At 43.6% G+C, this 22,286-nt stretch overlaps 1 protein-coding gene across 1 annotated transcript; it reads left to right on the forward strand.

Moving 5' to 3' along the window:
• Nucleotides 1-4,502: 4,502 nt before the first annotated feature.
• On the forward strand, nt 4,503-8,741 carry LOC145952185 (uncharacterized). The gene has a single exon (XM_083064409.1). It carries the CDS (start codon nt 4,503-4,505, stop codon nt 8,739-8,741), a length of 4,239 nt encoding a protein of 1,412 aa, XP_082920535.1.
• The last annotated feature ends 13,545 nt before the right edge of the window (nt 8,742-22,286 follow it).

Here is a 22,286-nt window from a genome sequence, read left to right on the forward strand (position 1 = left end):
TTCTTTTCTTCCCCAAATCCTATCCTCTCTCATTTTTGGTTGATTCACTATCTTCCTCCCTCTCAAATCCTCTCTTTCACTCTTTTCTTGAATTCAAGGTTGTGGTGCTGAGTAGTTGGTGTGCTAGCTGGTGTTGGATTCCTCTTCTCCTTTCTCGTTCATTCAAGCTCACTTCGTTCTCTCTTCTTCTCCGTTTCTCCGTCCCGAAGCTCGGAATCTTCACCGAGGTAAGGGAAGCTGGTTTTCTTGTTGCGTTTTGGTTGAAAATGGGTCTAAGAACTCATTTGGTTGTTTATGATTGTTGATTCCTTACTGATCAGGTGGAAATTTGAGTTTTTGGGGTCCTTGGGTTTTTGAGAAAAATTTGGGGTTTTCCTTGTTTTGTTGTTGCATGTGTAAAAAGGTGGTGTTTTTGAACTATTGGATGAAAATGTGGTACTTTGAACCGTCTGCATGCTGGATTTCTAGTTGTTTTGCAGGGTTGGGTGAGATTTTCGAACTTGCTGGTGTTGCTGTTGAGCTTCGCACTGAGCGCAGTTCTTCGCGCCGGGCGCGTGGCTACTAGGGGACTCCATTTAGGCAAGCTCGCCGGGCGCAATGATGGGTGCGCCAGGCGCGCTTGGGAATGTGGGTCTCTGGCTAGTTCGCGCTGGGCGCGATATCAGTTGTACCCTGATTTGGGCTTTCTATTTCAGCGCTGAGCACGACCCTTGTCGCGCTGGGCGTGAGACTCCTTGGGAGTCTCTGCCACGAGGGCGCGGGGCGCAATTCGAATTGCGCTGGGCGCGAGACCAAGGGAGGTCTCTGCCTTCCCCACGCTAGGCACGGGTTTAGGCACGCTGGGCGCGAGAGACCCCATGGAGTCTCTGCCTGGCGCAATTGGTATTGCGTCAGGCGCGTGTGAGCCTTGCGCTCTCTTGCTGGGCCCCGCCGGGCGCGGGCATGCTTGCGCTAGGCGCGTTGGCCCCCCTGGTGTTCTTTGGTTGTACCGCGCTGGGCGCAACCACGAGGGCGCCGGGCGCGGAGATGAGATTTTACTATATGCTGGTTAATGTCGTTTTATGCTGAGTTGAGTTGAAATGGATGAATATGAAGTGATGACTTGTAGATAATGTTGTTTGATGATGTTGAAGTTGTATCAGATGAATATTGTTGCAAGATGGCTTGATGTGCTGTAAGATGATATGTTGTGTTGTATGATGATATGAGATGTGGTAGGCCATAATGACTGAGTTGTGTAGGCCATAATGGCTGAGTTGTTGTAGGAGATCTCCGAGATGATATGCGTGACGACGCATTATTTTTTCCAATTGCTGATTTGTTGTACAATCGATGAGATGTAGGCTGACGATGTGTTGATAGTTGTAGTTGTTCATATTACTTAAATCTTGCTTTACGTTGTTCTTTTTATACTAGCTTACCCTTTGTTGTTTCCATGTGGTTTGGACTGCAATGATCATACTATGTATGGGAGCAGAGCAGGAATAGGTGGGTGGCTAGTGGTGAGTCTGCAGCTGGCAGGCGGAGCTGATCTTAGTTGATGTTTTGTTGTTCAGTTACTTGATGTAGTAGCTTGGTTGTATTGTTGTGCATTTTGAATCTAGTTAGACTTGGACCATGTATATATGTATATTCTAGACACTACCTGTATGCACTTGTTCCTTTCTGTCTGGTTTTCAGGTGTACGGTGTTGTGTGTAATGACCAGCCGGGTCGTTACACTAACATATTTTCTTTTATTCATTGAAAACTATAAAACCAAGATAAAGTTACTAATTAGATCATGAGATTTACTAAATTCTAATTAGAAAAAATGTGTTAACATTTCTTAAAACTAAGGATGGAATTAATTTTCGAGTGTTATCCATACACACTTGTTATATGGTTGAAACTAAAAGCTCAACGTCTTTATTCGATTTTTTTACATAAATATAATTTAAAAAAAAAAAAAAACCAAAAAATAACATTTGTTACACTTTATTTATACAACTGATCACTGTTCACGCTCAGAATTTGGTTTCCCAGGAATCGAATTCTGAGCTTCAATTTTTTTTTGTGCTCAGAATTTGATTCTCGGGGAACCGAATTCTGAGTTGCTTTTAATTTATTTATTTATTTTTTTGCGTTTGTGGCCCGGTCTGGGCGAATCTGTTAAGTGGAACGGGCCGTTCCAAAAATAGAACGGCCCGTTCTGCTTAAACACATAGAGTGTTATTTTTGAAATTGGAACGGGCGAAGAACGGGCCGTTCCAATTTCAAAAATAACACTCTATTCGTTTAAGTAGAACGAGCCATTTTGCTTCCGGAACGGCCCGTTCCACTTCCCAAATTCGCCCAAACTAGGCCACAAATGAAAAAAAATTAAAAACAACTCAGAATTCGGTTCCCCGGAAAGAATTCTGAACACAAAAAAAAATAAAATTTTGAAGCTCAGAGTTCGGTTCCCCGGGAACCGAATTCTGAGTGTGAACAGTAATCAGTTCTAGTTGTGTAAATAAAGTGTAACAGATGTTATTTTGGTAATTTTTTTTTAAAATTCTATTTATGTAAAAAATTCTCTTTATTCATGACCTTATTTTATGGTTACCAGCATATCTACTTGTAGTCGGTGAAATTAAGATTTGTTTGGACAAATTTCTTTAAAAATGCTAATAGGAGAAATAATAAAAAGGAAAAATAAAATAATTTTTTTTATAAATTAAAATTAATTTATGTATAACTTAATTTGTCCAAATTTTGTTATATTAATTTATGAAGTTTCCTTTTTTTCTTCTATAAATACTTTTTATAGAAGTTTATCAAAATTTTCCTAATTTGTTCCTAGCATAGTGCCTTCTGTGTCTAATTATAGTTCTTGTACACTAAAATTTTACTTGTTAATACTTTTGGCAAATTAACAATATTATATTGAAGGCAAGGCTATTTTCAGTGCTGAGACAATATATCAAATATGAAGGCATAACCAAATAGACAAGGTGGTTAAAGGGAATGATGAGGTAACACTTAACAGTAGGTACTAAAAACAATGTAGGGAGTAGGTACCAAATGCAATATAGGGAGTTGCTATGGTATGAAAGCAAAGGAGAAAAGATCAAAATAACGAAGCCAATGTGAAATGTGAGGAAAAAGAAAGCATGAGTAGACAAGTTGTAGATGCAACGTTCATTTCAACACCTTTTCTATAGACAAGTTGTACATGCAATGTTCAACAGAATTAGAGACCTAGTATATATTCTTTGCATAGTTATAAAAATTCTTCCAATATAAAAGCTCACCGAATGGCATACTTACATGCATCATGTAGTACACACATAATTTGGTGACTATGATTCTACCGTTTTCTGCATGGCTAATGAAAAAAGCTTTATTACATGTTTTGACCATCGGACATTGTTTGGATGATCGTATTGTTTATTTTAGACTGTCAGGACGTTTAAAGAGAAAATATTTATAAATTACCATTAATATTAGTAATATTTTTTTTATATTTTATTATGTTGCTTCTCTGTTTAATACTTATTATATATTATTATATTATTATTTATTGTACTAGGAGGCACCCCTTCGGTCAGGCAATAGGTCGAAAGGGGTGCCCGGGCCGACAAAAATACACTACCCCTTCGGCTGGAGGACGGGCCGAACACACCCTCTCGGCCAAAGGAGGTACCCCATGACTCCCTTACCACTAGAACACCCATCAAAACCTCTCGGTATTAAGCGGGGCCGAACACCTCCTCGGCCTTGACCTGAGACGAACACCTCTTCGGCCTTGGAGAAGGCCGAACACCCTTTCGGCCTCATGCCTAGCCAAGGACTTCAACAAATCAAACAACACTGCCATCAAGGACGAGTCAAACACCTCCTCGGCCTTGACCTGGGCCGAACACCTCCTCGGTCTTGACCTAGGCCGAACACCTCCTCGGCATTGACCTAGGCCGAACACCCTTTCGGCCTCGGGGGAGGCCGAACACCCTTTCGGCCTTACGCCTAGCCGAGGACTTCGACAAAGAGCAGATCACAAACAACACGTGGCAAGTTAGATACTTATTATGCGCTAATTACCATGCCAGATTAGGAGGAGATTAAGGCTAACCCAAGTGTTACCCATCTCCCAAGATTGAAGGCCCATAAGGCCCAATTGTGTCACTATAAATACACAGGTGATGTGATATAAAAAGGTACGTTATTATCCAATATAAAAGCACTCATTGCTCTATACTGAATACTCACTTGAGCGTTGGAGTGCCTTTGCAGGTACCCTCCCCACCTCGCGGAGATTGTATTCGGTCGGCACCGAAGACTTAGAAGATCAAGAAGGAAGAACGACAAGAGGAGTGTTTCTACGCAGGAACATTTTGGCGCCCACCGTGGGGCCGAAACCATAACGGTTCTCGACCCTGAAGCAAGATGGTAACCACAAGAAGTCAACAGGAAAACGCGACCGATTATCCTTTCGGGATGCCCCGAGGCACCCCCAGACAGCAAACCAATCAGAACGACGGAATGGAGGAATCATACGTGGATCGGTCTCAACAGCCTAACCCCTCATTGGCACTCGAACAACTGAAGGCCGAAATGATGGAACTCAGGAGGCTCCGAGAAAAGGACGCTCACGAATTATCGGCCCTGAGAAGAGAGAACGCTGAGCTCAGGAGCGATAATAGGACATGGCACCCCTCGCACGATGTACAAAATCAATCAACCCGGGATCAGGGCGAATCCTCAGGATGGTACAAGGAAGTTAACATCCCTCGACCATCGGGCATACCGACTACCGCAACGCAAGATCAACAACGACGGCAGGGAAGAACGCCGTTCACACCAGACGTTGCCGGGGCTCGTTTGCCCGATAACTGGAAAAACTTGACTGTGGAAAAGTACGATGGAACCTCCGACCCAGAAGAACACCTTGACGCGTTCGTCACACAGGTCGGCCTGTACACCGACGACGATGCAATCATGTGTAAAGTCTTTCCTACTTCGTTGAAAGGACCAGCGCTTAATTGGTTCACGCGACTCCCTCCCGGATCAATTGATTCGTTCACATCCCTGTCCTCTCGTTTCGTAATACAGTTTGCCACGAGTCGGCCTCATCAGCTGACATCCATTGCGTTGGTCAGTATACGCCAAGAGAAGAAAGAGCCATTGAGGGCTTTCATGGAGAGGTTCGGGAAAATGACGTTGTCTATTCGGAATTTGGATCCGGCCGTAGCAATGCATCACCTCACCACAGCACTGCGGCCCGGGCCCTTTGTCAATAGCTTATGCAAAAAGCCCCCCCATGACCTGGACGACCTACGGCAAAGGGCCACCAAATATATGCAGATGGAGGAACTGGCCGAGTTCCGCAACCAGAGCCGATCTGACCTGTTTCTCGGCAAAAGAGAGAATGACAAGGAACCTCCTAAGTCTCGACCCTGGGAAATCAATGATCGTGAGAAGAATAATAACAGAGGTCCGAGGTATGTGCAGTATACGCCGCTCAACGCTAGCAAGGCCAAAGTGTTGGAGCAAGCTCTAGCCAAAGAAGTTCTGGCCGTTCCTCGAAGAGCTTTGACCCCACCTCACGCCGACAAGACAAAAGCATGTCAATTCCATCGGAATAGAGGACACACCACCGAGGAGTGCTCCGCCCTTCGAGACCGTATCGAAGATCTCGTTAAGGCCGGTCACCTCCAAAACTTCATTCGGATAACGGATAACAGAAGAAACGACTACCGCCACGAAAGAGGGGAACCTAGGGGAGACAACCGAGGTCGAGCACCCCCCCGGAACCGATCTCGCGAGCGTAGCAGGTCTCAAGAAGGAAATGACCAACGAAACCGCAATCAGCCCAGACGAGTCATAAACACCATTGCTGGAGGTTTCGCAGGGGGGGGAAGCTCATCTTCAGCCCGGAAGAGACACCTGAGGGCCGTCAAGTCGGTAAACGTTATAGGACGAACACTTCCCGTTCGTATACCCCCTATAACGTTCACTGACCGAGACTTCCACGGCATTGATCCGGTGCAAGACGACCCAATGGTCATCACCGTAGAAATCAACAATTGCCTCGTAAAAAAGACTCTAGTAGATCAGGGAAGTTCGGCCGACATATTATACTGGAAGACGTTTGAGCAATTGGGGATTCCAGAACAAGAGCTCACGCCTTATAACGAGCCTTTGGTAGGGTTTTCGGGCGAGAGGGTGGACACTCGGGGAACCATAGACCTATACACCTACTTCGGAGAAGACCAGCGTAGGCGGATCAAGGTGCGTTACGTGGTGGTGCAGGCCAACACATCGTACAACATTCTTTTGGGCAGACCCTCTCTGAACAAACTCCGAGCCATCGTATCCACCCCTCACTTAACCATGAAATTCCCGTCGGAGGAAGGGACCGTCATTGCTGTACATGCGGATCAGAAGACAGCGCGCGAATGTTACTTCGCCAGCTTAAAAGTAGAACCAATGTCGAAGTCAGGACGAGACGTGAATGTTATCGGCGACGTCGGCAAACAAAAATTAGAAGGCTTGGAACTTGATCCGAGGTTGGAAGAGGAAGATAGGGTTGAACCTATTGAGACAACAGTCCCCTTCCAACTCGGAAAGATTGAAGGACAGGTTACCTTTTTAAGTTCTCAATTATCCGAAACAGAAGCTGAAGATATCAAACAAGTCCTGAAGAAGTATTCAGATCTATTTGCTTGGACGACAGCGGATATGCCGGGCATTGATCCAAATTTTCATTGCCATCGTCTCTCAGTATGCCGAGACGCCAAGCCCGTCGCCCAAAAGAAAAAAAAAATGGGCGGAGAGAGAGCCCAGGCAATAAAGGACGAGACCGCCAAATTACTCCAGGCAAGATTCATAAGAAAAGTCAAGTATTCCACTTGGTTGGCCAACGTAGTGATGGTCAAAAAGGCCAATGGAAAATGGCGAATGTGTACAGACTACACCGATCTGAACAAGGCGTGCCCCAAAGACGCCTATCCTCTGCCTCACATTGATGCATTGATGGACGGCGCAGCTGGCCATCACAGATTAAGTTTCATGGATGCTTACTCGGGGTACAATCAAATACCCATGTACTCACCAGACGAAGAAAAAACGGCATTTATCACCGATTCGGCAAACTTCTGCTACAAGGTGATGCCCTTCGGTCTGAGAAACGCCGGTGCTACTTACCAGAGACTCATGGACAAAATCTTCCGCCACCAGATAGGGACATGTCTGGAAGTGTACGTGGATGACATGGTCATCAAATCCACTTCAGCTGTTGATCATTTGAAAGATCTGAGCACGATCTTTGAAGAAGTAAGACGGCACCGTATGCGATTAAACCCGGCGAAGTGCACCTTCGGGGTGGCCGGGGGAAAATTCTTAGGATTCATGTTGTCCAAAAGGGGAATAGAAGCCAACCCCGATAAATGTCAGGCGATTATCAACATGCAAAGCCCCCGCAACATAAAAGAAGTACAACGCCTAGCCGGACGCATAGCCTCTTTGGCTCGCTTTCTCCCCTGCATGGCCGAGAAGTCAAGGCCTATAATGTCCCTATTGAAAAAAGCTACCAAGTTTTCATGGAACCAGGAATGCGAGACAGCCTTTCAAAACTTCAAGACAACGTTCATGGCTCCGCCGCTGTTGAGCAAGCCGGACCCTAGCTTGGACATGATAATCTACATATCAGTATCAGACAAAGCTATCAGCACTGTGTTGGTACAGGAAAAGACCGAGCAAATGCCTGTGTACTTTATCAGCCGAGTCCTGCAAGATGCCGAGACGAGGTACCAACATCTCGAGAAAACGGTCTTGGCCCTCGTACACACTGCCAGGCGCCTTCGACATTATTTTCAGAGCCATCGGGTGCTTATTCGAACGGATAGTCCGGTAACCAAGGTCCTGCGAAGGCCAGAGTTGGCAGGAAGAATGGTCGCTTGGTCTATAGAATTGTCCCAGTTTGATATTCGCTTCGAGCCTAGGGGACCCATCAAGGCACAAAGCTTGGCAGATTTCGTGAACGAGTTCACACCCCAAGAAATCCCCGACTCTCACCTGTGGACCCTGCATGTAGATGGGTCATCTAATCATCAAGGCAGTGGTGCCGGCATTATTTTAGAGGGGCCTGGTCAAGTGGTGATTGAGCAGTCCCTACGTTTCGGTTTCAAGGCATCGAATAATCAAGCCGAGTACGAGGCTCTTCTGGCAGGCCTACGGTTGGCAAAGGACTTAGGCATCCCTAAAGTGCAGTGTTGGAGCGACTCGAAAGTGGTAACAGAGCAGGTCAACGGTACTTTTCAAATCAAGGAACCAACGCTTCTATTATACTTTCACGCGTTCAATAAGCTGAAAGCAGATTTTGAAGATGTCCAAGTCAAACACACGCCTCGAGAACTCAACATGAGAGCCGATCAGTTGGCCAGGCTGGCTAGCAGCAAGAAGGTTAGCCATTTGCGCAGCATGATACAGCAAGAATTGCCTAAACCAAGTATCACACAGGCCGAGTGTCTACAAATTCAGAAGGAAACGCCCAATTGGATGACGGGGATAATAGAATACCTAACAGCCGGGTTGCTACCCATCGACCCATTGGAAGCAAAGAAGATGAAAGTCGTGGCCGCCCGATACACCCTAATCGCTGGAGAATTGTACAAAAGGGGGTTCTCGTCACCTTTGTTGAAATGTTTGGCACCAGATCAAGCACACTATGTAATTCGAGAGATCCATGAAGGCATATGCGGAACCCATTCGAGAAGTTGAACCCTAGCAGCCAAAGTCGTCAGGGCGGGATATTATTGGCCCACTCTAAGGGCAGATTGCTCAAAGTATGTTCAACAATGCAAGCCCTGCCAGCAGCACGGGCCATTGACACATCAACCACCCGAAGAGTTACACTCCATCACCACCCCCTGGCCATTTTCTATTTGGGGCATGGACATTTTGGGACCTTTCCCACTAGCGAAAGGCCAAGTCAAATTTCTCCTTGTGGTCGTCGACCACTTCACCAAATGGATTGAGGCAGAACCAGTGGCTACCATCACGACCAACAACGTCCAAAAATTCTTTTGGAAGAATGTAATTACTCGGTTCAGAATCCCATATGCTTTGATCACGGATAATGGTTTGCAATTCACCGACCGCCGTTTCAACGAGTTTTTAGCGGAGCTGGGTATCAAGCACAAAATGACCTCGGTAGAGCACCCCCAATCAAATGGGCAGGCCGAAGCGGCAAACAAAGTTATCCTTAAAGAACTAAAACGGCGCCTCGGACAAGCTAAGGGGGCATGGCCCGAGCATTTGCCAGAAATCTTGTGGGCTTACCGTTGCACTCCGCAAAGCTCGACTCGGGAGACACCCTTTCGGCTTACTTACGGTACAGATGCCATGATCCCGGTAGAGGTAGGAGAACCATCACTAAGACGAACAATGTTCAACAACCAGATCAATGAGGAAGCCCTAAACGTGGAACTCGACCTAGTGGAAGAAGCACGCGACCAAGCCCTCATCATGATGGAAGCTTGTCGAGCCAGGTTGTCCAGAAAACACCGGACCAAGGTCAAGCCTCGCGAATTTCAAACCGGCGACTTAGTCTGGCGAGTCACAGGAGAGGCGCGAAAAGACAAGGCTCAGGGGAAGCTGGCACCGAATTGGGACGGCCCCTACCGCATAATGCATAACTTGCAGAATGGAGCATACAAGTTAGAAGAACTCTCAGGAAAAGTCATTCCACGAACATGGAATGCAACGCACTTGAAGCATTATTTTAGTTAGAATATAATGTATTTGTTTCGGTGTACTCTTTTCCTTGTCCCAGGTTTTCTCCTCTTAAAAAGAATGTAAAAAGAGGTTTTCCTGAGAAAAGGTTTTTAATGAGGCACCATATCAATGAAACAAGCCCCTTATTTTTCAGACATCTTTGCTCAATTTAATCTCAAACCTTCAGTCTCCCTCCCGAGATTTCTCTCGGCCAAGGTTGAGCATAACCTCCCTCCCGAGATTCCTCTCGGCCAAGGTTGAGCATAACCTCCCTCCCGAGATTCCTCTCGGCCAAGGTTGAGCATAGTTTCCCTCCCGAGATTCATCTCGGCCAAGGTTGAGCATAGTTTCCCTCCCGAGATTCATCTCGGCCAAGGTTGAGCATAATTTCCCTCCCGAGATTCCTCTCGGCCAAGGTTGAGCGTAATCTCCCTCCCGAGATCTCTCTCGGCCAAGGTTGAATATGATGTCTACTTTCCGAGATTCCTCTCGACCAAGGTTGAATGTCAAGTCTCCCTCCCGAGAACCCTCTCGGTCAAGGTAGAGCGTAGTCTCCTTCCCGAAGATCGCTCGGTCGAAATGGAACAACTTACATTGAAGTTCCCTCTACCCGGGATCCCAATGGCCGAAGCCTTTTCTCCCGAGATACACTAACAACCAAAGTTTAATTAGTGAGTTCTTGACTGACTAACCCACGACAGAAATTCACTTACATGACCTAAGACATTCCCGGTCATCCCTCTCGGCCAAAAAAGAAAAACGTCTCAGACGATCCTAAGACCTACAAAACAAAAGAAGCTGCATACAAAGGCGCGCAACAGAAAGTAAAACAGTCTGAATAGGGGGCATAGCAATTCATTAAGACTCAAGGTCAACGCGGCACTATCGGCCGAAGGGTACAAGTAAGGATGGCTCTAACGGCCCAAAAGGAATCATAAGCAAAAAATAATATACCCTAAATTTGTACATCTTAAACAACAGATGCATCCTCAAAAAACAAAAGGTCGCGCCATCCCTCAATCGGCATTGCCAGTCTGCTCGGTCTCTTCGTCGTCATCGTTGAAGGTGGTTCCGGGGTCTTCAGGGGCCGCTAAGCGAGGCGGAGCGGCCTGATCAGGTTCGGCATCGGGGTCGGCCTCAGCATAGTCCATGTATACCCCCTGGAAAAAGTCCTTGCTAAGCGCGAAGGAGAACTCGGGAGGAAAAGTGCCGAAATGATTGGCTTGCCGAACGGCATGCCAAAATCCTTCCTCGTGCTCCTTCACAATCTTGCCTTCGCATTCAGCCCGGAAGGTTGCCATCGCCGCATCGCCTTCGGCCTTCACCCTTTCCACTTCAGCCTGAAGATCCTTCACCTCCTCAACCCGCATCCGCTCGGCATCTTCCGCCGCCTGAACTCGACCTTCCATCCCTTCATAGGCCTCCTTCCAGTGGGCCACCTCGGCCTCCAACGCCGCTTTCTCCCCAGCTAAAGCCTCTTGCACCGAGAGGGATTGTTGCAGAGCCGATTTAGTGTCCTCCAGGCTCTTCTGGAGATTATGCATGTCCCCCATCGGTTCCAAGGCCATCTTCCGAAATATGGCGGTGGCCCTCATGTGCAACTCACATGCCATCGCCCATCGAGCCGAAGGAGTGGCCGCATCGAGCATAACATGCCCTTGGGCCGATAACAGATCAGAAGACATCATTCGGGCCGGCCTGATCTCCTCCGATAAAAAGTCCTTGGCGACGATGGCCGAAGGTACGGCCAAATCCGTGGAAGAACCCTCCACTCTTCGTTGCTTGGGCCGAGAGGTTTCCATACCCTCGGCATCGGCCCTCCTTTTCCCCTTGTCTTTTGTCTTCCTGACCTTAGGATCGGGAAGGGCAATAACAGGTGGCGTGGGCCAAGCAGCATCCGTGGTTTGAGGTTGCCGATCAATGGCAACACTTCGATGATCTTCGGCGGAGGTCCCAGCAGGGGCTTTGCTCCTCATCAATTGCCGGTACGACAATCCCAATCCTTGTTGCGCCATCCAGCCTGCAAAAATCAAACAGTCACACATCAACCTAACAAGAACGACCAATCAGAAATATAAAAACATACCCTCTAAATCAAAACGAGGCCGAGACGACTTGGGCAGCAGCACTAGAAACCGAGAGGGGATACACCTCGGCAGTCCTTTCAGGATATCTAAAGCCGACAACTCGGCTTCGGTCATCATGTCCTCCGGAAAATCATCGTATTTCCGAGGCTGCCGAGTCCAATAAAAAGGGAACAGGGGTTTCTGCTCGGCATCATAAAAGTAATTTCGGCCGGCGACGGGGTCAATGATCACCTTCACAAACCCCGACTTGAACCCCTTGAAAGACGACGTGAAGGGTGTCAGCAACGGTCGGTCGGTGTTCCGAACCAAAGAAAGCCACTTAACAGTCTTATTCGAAGGACGAGTACAGAAAAAATGTAAAAATAAACCTACGGACGGCTCTATGTAGTGGTATTTACAAAGCACCCGGAACGCTTGCATATAAGCCCACGCGTTCGGGTGCAACTGCGTCGGGGCCACATTTAACACACGAAGGACCCCCATCTGAAAATCGTCGAAGGGGAGCGACATCCCGAGCTCTCGGAAGAAACACTCGTACATGTAGAAAAAATCTCCGGTTCCTTCCCGCTTCGCAAGAAAAACCAGATCAAGCTCCCCGGGGCCTTCGGCCCGGCATCGACGCAGCAGAATAGGATAAGGATCCCAACCTTCCCATCGGCCTAACGTGCAACGACCGAGAAGACGTATCACGGCAGCCCTCTCATGAAAACGAGAGAAGTACGCCGCCACCTCACCATCGACCCAATCATACCCAGGGATTTCACACGGAGGGTACTTCTGCCTATAATCCCCGGGGCTCATCTCGGCGTCAGGCAAATCCGACCCGGATGAAGAACTAGACTCTCCACCACGCTCATGGCCCGACCCAGCATGACCCCCAATCATTTCCACCTCGGCGTTGAAGGCCAACATCTCGGCCTCGACATCTTGCGCCGACACCCTATCACTAGCCAACGACCCTGACGATAATGTCACACCTTCGGTGGCCATTATCAACAAAAAAAAAAAATCTACAAACACAAAAAACGAACCTTTAGGAGTACTCGGCTCACACGAAAGAATATTGAGACAGTATAACTACAAACAAGGCATGAGGAAGGGAGTCCCATCCCCATACCTTATATAGACCACGCAAAGCAACCCAAGGGGCTCGTAATAAATGCGCCTGAACGCGAAGAGACATAACCCTAGGGCGCGAAACCCAAAGACGGCCATGGCATGCAACGGTCACTATCCACACACCTCCCGAAGAACACGTTTCCCCAAAATCAAAACCCTGAAATAACCCGGAACCATTTAAGCACATCAAACCCCTACGTCCTTTATCCTGGGGCTTGGGTGGGTAGTGTACTAGGAGGCACCCCTTCGGTCAGGCAATAGGCCGAAAGGGGTGCCCGAGCCGACAAAAACACACCACCCCTTCGGCTGGAGGACGGGCCGAACACACCCTCTCGGCCAAAGGAGGTACCCCATGACTCCCTTACCACTAGAACACCCATCAAAACATCTCGGTATTAAGCGGTGCCGAACACCTCCTCGGCCTTGACCTGAGACGAACACCTCTTCGGCCTTGGAGAAGGCCGAACACCCTTTCGGCCTCATGCCTAGCCAAGGACTTCAACAAATCAAACAACACTGCCATCAAGGACGAGTCAAACACCTCCTCGGCCTTGACCTGGGCCGAACACCTCCTCGGTCTTGACCTAGGCCGAACACCTCCTCGGCATTGACCTAGGCCGAACACCCTTTCGGCCTCGGGGGAGGCCGAACACCCTTTCAGCCTTACGCCTAGCCGAGGACTTCGACAAAGAGCAGATCACAAACAACACGTGGCAAGTTAGATACTTATTATGCGCTAATTACCATGCCAGATTAGGAGGAGATTAAGGCTAACCCAAGTGTTACCCATCTCCCAAGACTGAAGGCCCATCAGGCCCAATTGTGTCACTATAAATACACAGGTGATGTGATATAAAAAGGTACGTTATTATCCAATATAAAAGCACTCATTGCTCTATACCGAATACTCACTTGAGCGTTGGAGTGCCTTTGCAGGTACCCTCCCCACCTCGCGGAGATTGTATTCGGTCGGCACCGAAGACTTAGAAGATCAAGAAGGAAGAACGACCAGAGGAGTGTTTCTACGCAGGAACATTTATTATTATTATAATATATATATATATATATATATATATATATATATATATATATATAGAAGAGTGTCTCTTGAACACCACCAGAGAGACTCGTTACTGGGTCACCAACAACGCCACGAACTAAAAAAAAAAAAAAATAAAAAAAAAAAAAAATAAAACAAGTTCATGATCCTTTACTCATCAGTAACTTTATATGATGATTTTGTATTAAAATCAACTTAGGTCTACCTATAACTTTTTATGGAACCGTATGAGGGTGACGATATTGGTTTTTTTTTAATGAGTAGCTTCCTTCGTTCTCTCTCTCGCCGTCTTACTGTCAAAGCTTCCTCCTCCTCTTCTTCATCTTCCAAAAATCTACTCACTGAGCAAAACCAATCTATGGAGGAAATTCCTCCTAAAAACAATATCTTTGAAGAAGAAGTTTGTTTTGAAGATATTAATCAAGCAATCGACAACTGGGAAATTCCCAAAATCCCTCAGCTTTAATATCCTGAGCTCCTATGGTATCATCAGATTTATACTTAAAGGGCGAAGCTAGGTATTTGTCCTCTAAGTTTGGGATAAAATAACTACTGTTAGGCGGAAGGTCAGATTTGACCAATTTCCCGTCCTTACGGTGCCAAACAGTAAGTGTATTGACAGAAAGGTCTTCTGTGATGGTAATAACCCAAGGTGGATGGATATTATTCCTTCGAAGGTAAACATTTAACCAATCGAAGAAACAAACATGGGTTTGGACATTATTGAGGAAGGTATAGAATAAATCTATGATATCTGACCTACGGTCACCCTTAAAATTACTAAGGAACCACTTCCTCTGAGTTGTCCAAACATCAGAGTAAAATTCCTTATGAAGGGATGGTTTATCTATGGTGTAACTATTCATAGGTGACCATATTGCATTTCAGATTGAGTAGGGGAATGGATTTCAGTTGTGGTTTCTTCTTCAGCCCTACTATAGATTGATCTAGGGATAGACGAAGAATTGTCTAAACCCTGAAGGTTGGTTTCAGGAATGATGATCCTAGGATTCCTAAAAGATTGGGATGCTACAGAAAAAGATCTTCTAGCACTATTGTACTCAGATCTAGTAGCTTCAGATCTAGTGGAAAAAGAATTTCTCCGATCAAAAATGATCTCTACCTTACCAGCCTCAGATTGCCTAATCTCTTGGAATTCAGGGGCTTGTCTGGGCAAGGTTGGGGTTGCTTTATCGATTTGCCAGGATGTGGGTAATTCAACTTCATCCCATTTTATAAGTTTGGGAACAGCCACGTTGGCCTTTGCCATGTCAGTGACAAACAAAGTGGTTTCCCGATCGGTTGTTTTAAGGAGAACCCTTGAGTTGCAAGTGTTCATAACCTTGTATTGGATCCTAAACAGGAGTGCTGCAGGGATAGAACCTTCTTTCATGTTTAACCCATGCAATCTGATATTTAAAAATAATGAATCTAAGACGTTTCTGTCTAAGAGACTCACAGTTTTGTTTGGAAAACAATTGAAGTAAACAGGACCATGTCCTAAATTTGTTTCAACGGTTCCTATAAGGGAATCATGGAAATCATTGTGCCTAATATCTCTAAGACACATGAGGATTGAAGCGTTAAGCCCTTCTCGGACGAGGGGTTTAACAGCTACCTGGACACAACCTATATGGAGGTACTTGTACTTCCTAGAGTGTTCGGTAAGAGATTGCTTTGCCAGATGTCCCGGGGAGTGAATCTAGGGAAAACGAGAAAGGAGGAATATGCAGATGAGCATGCAACAATTAAAACCAGATTTACGCGGCGGTAGTCCGCACAATACTGGGTATCAAGGGCACACCTGACGAGTCAGGCTTACGAATCCCAGGTTTTCACAAAGTTTTATGATGCAAGAAATAAAAGTACAAGAAAGAGTAATACAAAATTGTTGTATTGATTGAACAAGAAGATACAAAGGCAAGAGAGAAGGAGGAGGTTCTCACTCTAGACTCTCTTTTCGCTAACCGGTGCCACTCTTCTAGGCAGGATACAAATTTATAGAAAACTTAAAGTTACTATTACAACAGTGATTACTATTACAACAGTAAAATGAGTTTTCCGCTACAGTGAACAGTACACCTCTCCATGGACTACTGTCCATACCAATGTGGTCAGACAGATCAAACAGCAGGTTAAAGTTTTACCCTGTCTATACCTACCCAACCCCAATCTGCCAAAGATTGTCGAAACTGATGCCTCTGATATTGGTTATGGAGGTGTTCTCAAACAAGCCATGCATGATTTTGAAAATTGCATTGCTTTCACATCAAAACATTGGAACAAGGCCCAACAAAATTATTCTACTGTTAAAAAAGAAGTTATGGCCATTGTACTATGTATTTCAAAATTTCAATCTGATTTGTTGAATCAAAAATTTTTAGTCCGTGTTGATTGTAAATCAGCCAAAGATATTTTGCAAAAAGATGTTAAAAATTTAGCATCAAAACAAATCTTTGCCCGCTGGCAAGCAGTTTTAAGTGTTTTTGATTTTGACATTGAATATATCAAAGGCACCTCAAACACTTTACCTGACTATCTTACCCGTGAATTTCTACAGGGAAAGACAGAATACGAATTTATGGGTAGATCTAAGTTTACTTTTAATATTAAAATCATGTTATAGGGCTATTGTGTTCTGGATCTATGAATTTTGGTTTACCTTTTATTGCTTTATTTAATTTCTGTTTTATAAATTTTGTGAACTTTTATTTGGATCTGAAGATGGTCCATGGTGTTTCTGGAATGGGGCGCGATGCAGTAAGGCCTATGGAAAGGCAGTAAGTCAAGGAGTTTATGCGCTGACCGTAGATCACCATGAATGATTATCAGATCTGAAAACCTTTGTAAAGATTTCTTTGAAATGGTTTATTGGCTGGAAAACTCTGGATCTTCTGGTTCAGAAGAGTGTCTCTTGAACACCACCAGAGAGACTCGTTACTGGGTCACCAACAACGCCACGAACTAAAAAAAAAAAAAAACAAGTTCATGATCCTTTACTCATCAGTAACTTTATATGACCATGAAAGAGATGAATATCTTGAAAAGCTCAAGACAATCCTCCATAAACCTAACAAGTCACAGCTTGATAATAGGTTTGTTAACAATAAGTTTGATCTTACTCAAACCCTCAAACGCCTTGAAAAATCTGCAGCTAAGCCTGTTACAATTCAAGACCTACAGATTGAAATCAGTTCTCTTAAATCTGAGGTTCGTGACCTCAAAAAGAAGCAACAGTTACATGAAACTTTCATATCTCAAATAACTGAAGCTTTTTCCGATAACGTGGTTCGGCATGACCATGACAATCCCAGTGATGGCCATGAATCTGACCATGTCTCCACTGATGATGATACCCTCTTCAACGCTCTGATCAATCATTGTAGCATTCAAAAATTCTATATTGATGTTACTATTTCAGTCGAAGATTTTGTCTTAAAAACAATCGCTCTGTTTGACACTGGAGCTGATTCTAACTGTATTCTGGAAGGACTCATTCCAACCAAATACTTCCACAAAACCTCCGAGAAACTTAGGACTGCTAGTGGTTCTCGACTAGAAATCCAGTATAAGCTCCCTTCTGCAATCATTCAAAATGATAATCTCCAGGTTGAAACTCCATTTCTCCTGGTAAAAAATCTTAAGAATGATGTAATCCTTGGAACACCATTCATTAAATCCATTTTCCCTATTAAGATATCTGATGAAGGTATATCTACCCAATATCTAGGAAAAACAATCATGTTCAAATTTCTGAATAAACCCCTCTTTCGTAACATCAATCAGGTTGATAGAAAGCTTAATCAAATCAATTTCCTTAAGGAGGAAATCTCTTTCAAACATATCGAAAGTCAGCTTTCTCAATCCCATATCAAACAAAAGATTATGAGTCTTCATGATCGATTTCAATGTCATGTTTGTTCCGATCTTCCTAATGCTTTTTGGGATAGAAAGAAACATATGGTCAGCCTTCCTTATGAAAAGGATTTTACTGATAGGCAAATCCCAACCAAAGCCAGGCCAATCCAGATGAGTCATGAACTTGTCATCCACTGTCAAAAGGAGATCAACGATCTTATTTCCAAAGGTTTAATCCGGAAGAGCAAGAGTCCCTGGTCTTGTGCAGCCTTTTATGTCAACAAGGCTTCTGAAATCGAGCGTGGTGCTCCTAGGTTGGTCATCAACTATAAACCACTTAATCAAGCCCTTCAATGGATTAGATATCCAATTCCAAACAAGAAAGATCTTCTTTCCCGATTATATTCGGCAAAGATCTTTTCTAAATTCGACATGAAATCTGGATTTTGGCAAATCCAAATCAATCCTAGTGATCGCTACAAGACAGCCTTCACTGTCCCGTTTGGGCAATACGAATGGAACGTGATGCCCTTTGGTCTTAAGAATGCCCCTTCGGAGTTCCAAAATATCATGAATGATATTTTCAATCCATACTCAAATTTCTGCATTGTCTATATTGATGATGTTCTTATCTTCTCCTCATCCATTGATCAGCACTTCAAACATCTTGAAATATTTTTCAAGGTAATTAAACGAAATGGCCTTGCTGTTTCTAAAACCAAAATCTGTCTTTTTCAGACAAAGATCAAGTTTCTTGGTCATGAAATCTTTCAGGGAACTATCCGACCAATATGTAGAGTCATAAAGTTTGCTGATAAGTTTCCCAATCAGATTCTTGAGAAGACACAACTTCAAAGATTTCTTGGTTGTTTAAACTATGTTTCTGATTTTTTTCCTCAACTCAGTAACATAATTAAACCTCTTCATGAAAGGCTCAAGAAATCTCCCCCTCCATGGACTACTGTCCATACCAATGTGGTCAGACAGATCAAACAGCAGGTTAAAGTTTTACCCTGTCTATACCTACCCAACCCCAATCTCCCAAAGATTGTCGAAACTGATGCCTCTGATATTGGTTATGGAGGTGTTCTCAAACAAGCCATGCATGATTCTGAAAATTGCATTGCTTTCACATCAAAACATTGGAACAAGGCCCAACAAAATTATTCTACTGTTAAAAAAGAAGTTCTGGCCATTGTACTATGTATTTCAAAATTTCAATCTGATTTGTTGAATCAAAAATTTTTAGTCCGTGTTGATTGTAAATCAGCCAAAAATATTTTGCAAAAAGATGTTAAAAATTTAGCATCAAAACAAATCTTTGCCCGCTGGCAAGCAATTTTAAGTGTTTTTGATTTTGACATTGAATATATCAAAGGCACCTCAAACACTTTACCTGACTATCTTACCCGTGAATTTCTACAGGGAAAGACAGAATGCAATGACGCCTAAATTAAGGCCGCGATCATCCTCTTCTAGGGGAAGGGGAAAGGGAATCGTTCTGGGCAAACCAAATCGCCCAGCAAAATCAGCATCCTCAATTGAGGATGACAAATCAATCAAGGTTTCCTCAGAAACCTCAGACAAAGGGTCATTAACCCGAGCTGGGTCATCTCAGCAAAACAAACCAATCGCTGGGTCATCTACTCAGCAAACCAAAGCAGGGTCATCTACCCATCAAACCAAGCCATCGGACTATGCCATGGCACTTCCAACCCTTCTAGCCCTTCAGGATTGTGGGTTAACCAACCTCCCTTCCAAATCCTGGAAACAAATTTTTTCAGAAGAACCTAATGACCTCTTCTGGGATCAAAACCTGAAATCAATTATTTCAGAAATTTCCAAATCAAAGGTAACTTTACATCCAAAATAATTGGTCGAGCAGCCTCAACCAATCACCCAAAAACAACCTCCCAAGGCCTGGAAACAGATTCTTGCAGAAGAACCTGACCCATATCTGAAATCAATTATTTCAAAAATTTCCAAATCAGAAGACTTGGTTGAGCAGCCTCAGCCAGTTGCCCAAAAACAACCATCTTCCTATCTACCAAAAGAAGGAAGGTTTTATCCTACAATCCAAATGGAACCCGAATTTTGGGATCCAAATCCAAACAAGATTTGCGAAAAAACCTTTCCACCAGGTTTTCTTTTCAAACCCCTTAGTCTTATCAAGACAAGGAGATTTTACGAATTCATACTGGTGGATTCCAAATCTGTTTCAATTAAACACAATTTTGACAAAAATGATAACCAGCTTATCACGCACTCAACAATTCAAATCCTCAAAATTTTGACTTTCAAAGATTTTGACAATAAACCCAATCAAGTCAGAAAATTTTCTCAGCCATTTGACCCAATTGGGTACAATTACTGGGATTATCTTAATGCCTGGACAAATGTTTTTTGGTTTCAAAACAAACACCACAGGCACTCCTGGCTTATTTATTTTAAACAAAATATTCGGTATTTCTTTCCACAATGGTTCGCCGAGTGGTGGGAGTATTTTGGACCTATCCTGAGTATCCTTCCCCCAGACATCAGAGAAGGATATAATCAGTTCAAATCAAGGTTTGAAGAGGGGACCAGCCAGTTCCATACATCTCTTCATTTCTTCTCAAAGTTCTCTTTAGCTTGGATCTTTGCCTGGCAACACCAGTTCAAGAAGACCTCCAAGCTTCTTCCAATCTTAGGCAAGCAAGCCTCTGTCAAATGGTGGGATCAGTTTGATGCATCCCGAGCCAATACACAAGGAGTAGCGCTTTGGTTCCAAAAGAATCCAAAGAGCCTCAAGGCCGCTGATCCAGAAACTTGCCAGTTTCTTAATCGAAAGGCTAAGATCGCAGCAGCCCTTGCAGCATCCACAAATGATGAAGCTTTAGCGACAAATCTTCATCAAATTCTTGAACTCCTGCAGACAGACTCGGAGTCCAGTTCGTCGAAAGGAAAAGCCAAGAAGGAAGTCTCTTCTCCATCCTCTTCATCCGGGTCATATTTCCAGAATGAAGATGATTGCTTCGGAATCAACCTTGATGAAGCATCTGAAGAAGACTGAGTTCCTCCAATCGCTGTTAAAGCACTATTCCGGCTCTGAATATTGACGACATCCTGACGTCATCCTGACGAAAGAAGTCAACAACCCAGGGTCAACAATTACTGCTCATTTTGCGGAAGTGTACTGTTCACTGTAGCGGAAGCGGAGGTGTACTGTTCCCTGTAGCGGAAAACTCATTTTACTGTTGTAATAGTAATCACTGTTGTAATAGTAACTTTAAGTTTTCTATAAATTTGTATCCTGCCTAGAAGAGTGGCACCGGTTAGCGAAAAGAGAGTCTAGAGTGAGAACCTCCTCCTTCTCTCTTGCCTTTGTATCTTCTTGTTCAATCAATACAACAATTTTGTATTACTCTTTCTTCTACTTTTATTTCTTGCATCATAAAACTTTGTGAAAACCTGGGATTCGTAAGCCTGACTCGTCAGGTGTGCCCTTGATACCCAGTATTGTGCGGACTACCGCCGCATAAATCTGGTTTTAATTGTTGCATGCTCATCTGCATATTCCTCCTTTCTCGTTTTCCCTAGATTCACTCCCCGGGACATCTGGTATCATATATATATATATATATATATATATATATATATATATATATATATATATATATATATATATAGATAGATATAAAAGAATCGAATTTGATATCAAAAGATTTACAATATCTCACACCCATTCTTATTATCTATTAAATCACTTAACTCATAAGTCAACTAACATAAATTTATTCCAACTTAATCAATGATTATGAGATAAACAAATTCAACTTTATTGCTTTTAGTAAAACATATATGTGATCTATCAATTTTTTTCTTCTTTCTATTAATCCAAGTTAAGTTCGATGAATTTACTTAAAATGGATAAACTTTTCTAAAAACACTTTTAAAAGAGAAAAATAAAAAGAAAAATTGAAAGAAGCTCCTTCATAAGTTAAAAATATCTTTTAAAAATAAAATCTTAGAGAAGTTAAAAGGATAGAATTTTTATAAATTAGTTTGCGTATAAGTTAATTTCTACTTATAAATAAACTAATTTCATTTTTTTTTCTTATTTTTTTATGTCTTATAAATAAATTTACCTAAACAAGACCTTAGAGTGACAATACATACATACATACATATATACATACATATATATATATATATATAATTTGAATATACAATTGAGTGCATAGAACAACTAGTGCATGGTTTTTTTATCCTAACCAGTGATATCGAGTTCAAGTTTTAGATACACAATTGTGTTAAATGCTTTGATAGAGAGCTTTATTTTATATATAGTATTCCTTCACAACTTGAACAATGTTCAATTTCACTTAAAAAATTTCCTAATCTTTTAAATTTGGTTTGTTATTTTGTTCCATAAATTTAATGCAT

This window comes from Cajanus cajan, chromosome 9 (genome assembly GCF_000230855.2).
Source record: "Cajanus cajan strain Asha chromosome 9, NIPB_CcT2T_4, whole genome shotgun sequence".
In the NCBI taxonomy this organism is placed as follows: Eukaryota; Viridiplantae; Streptophyta; class Magnoliopsida; order Fabales; family Fabaceae; genus Cajanus; species Cajanus cajan.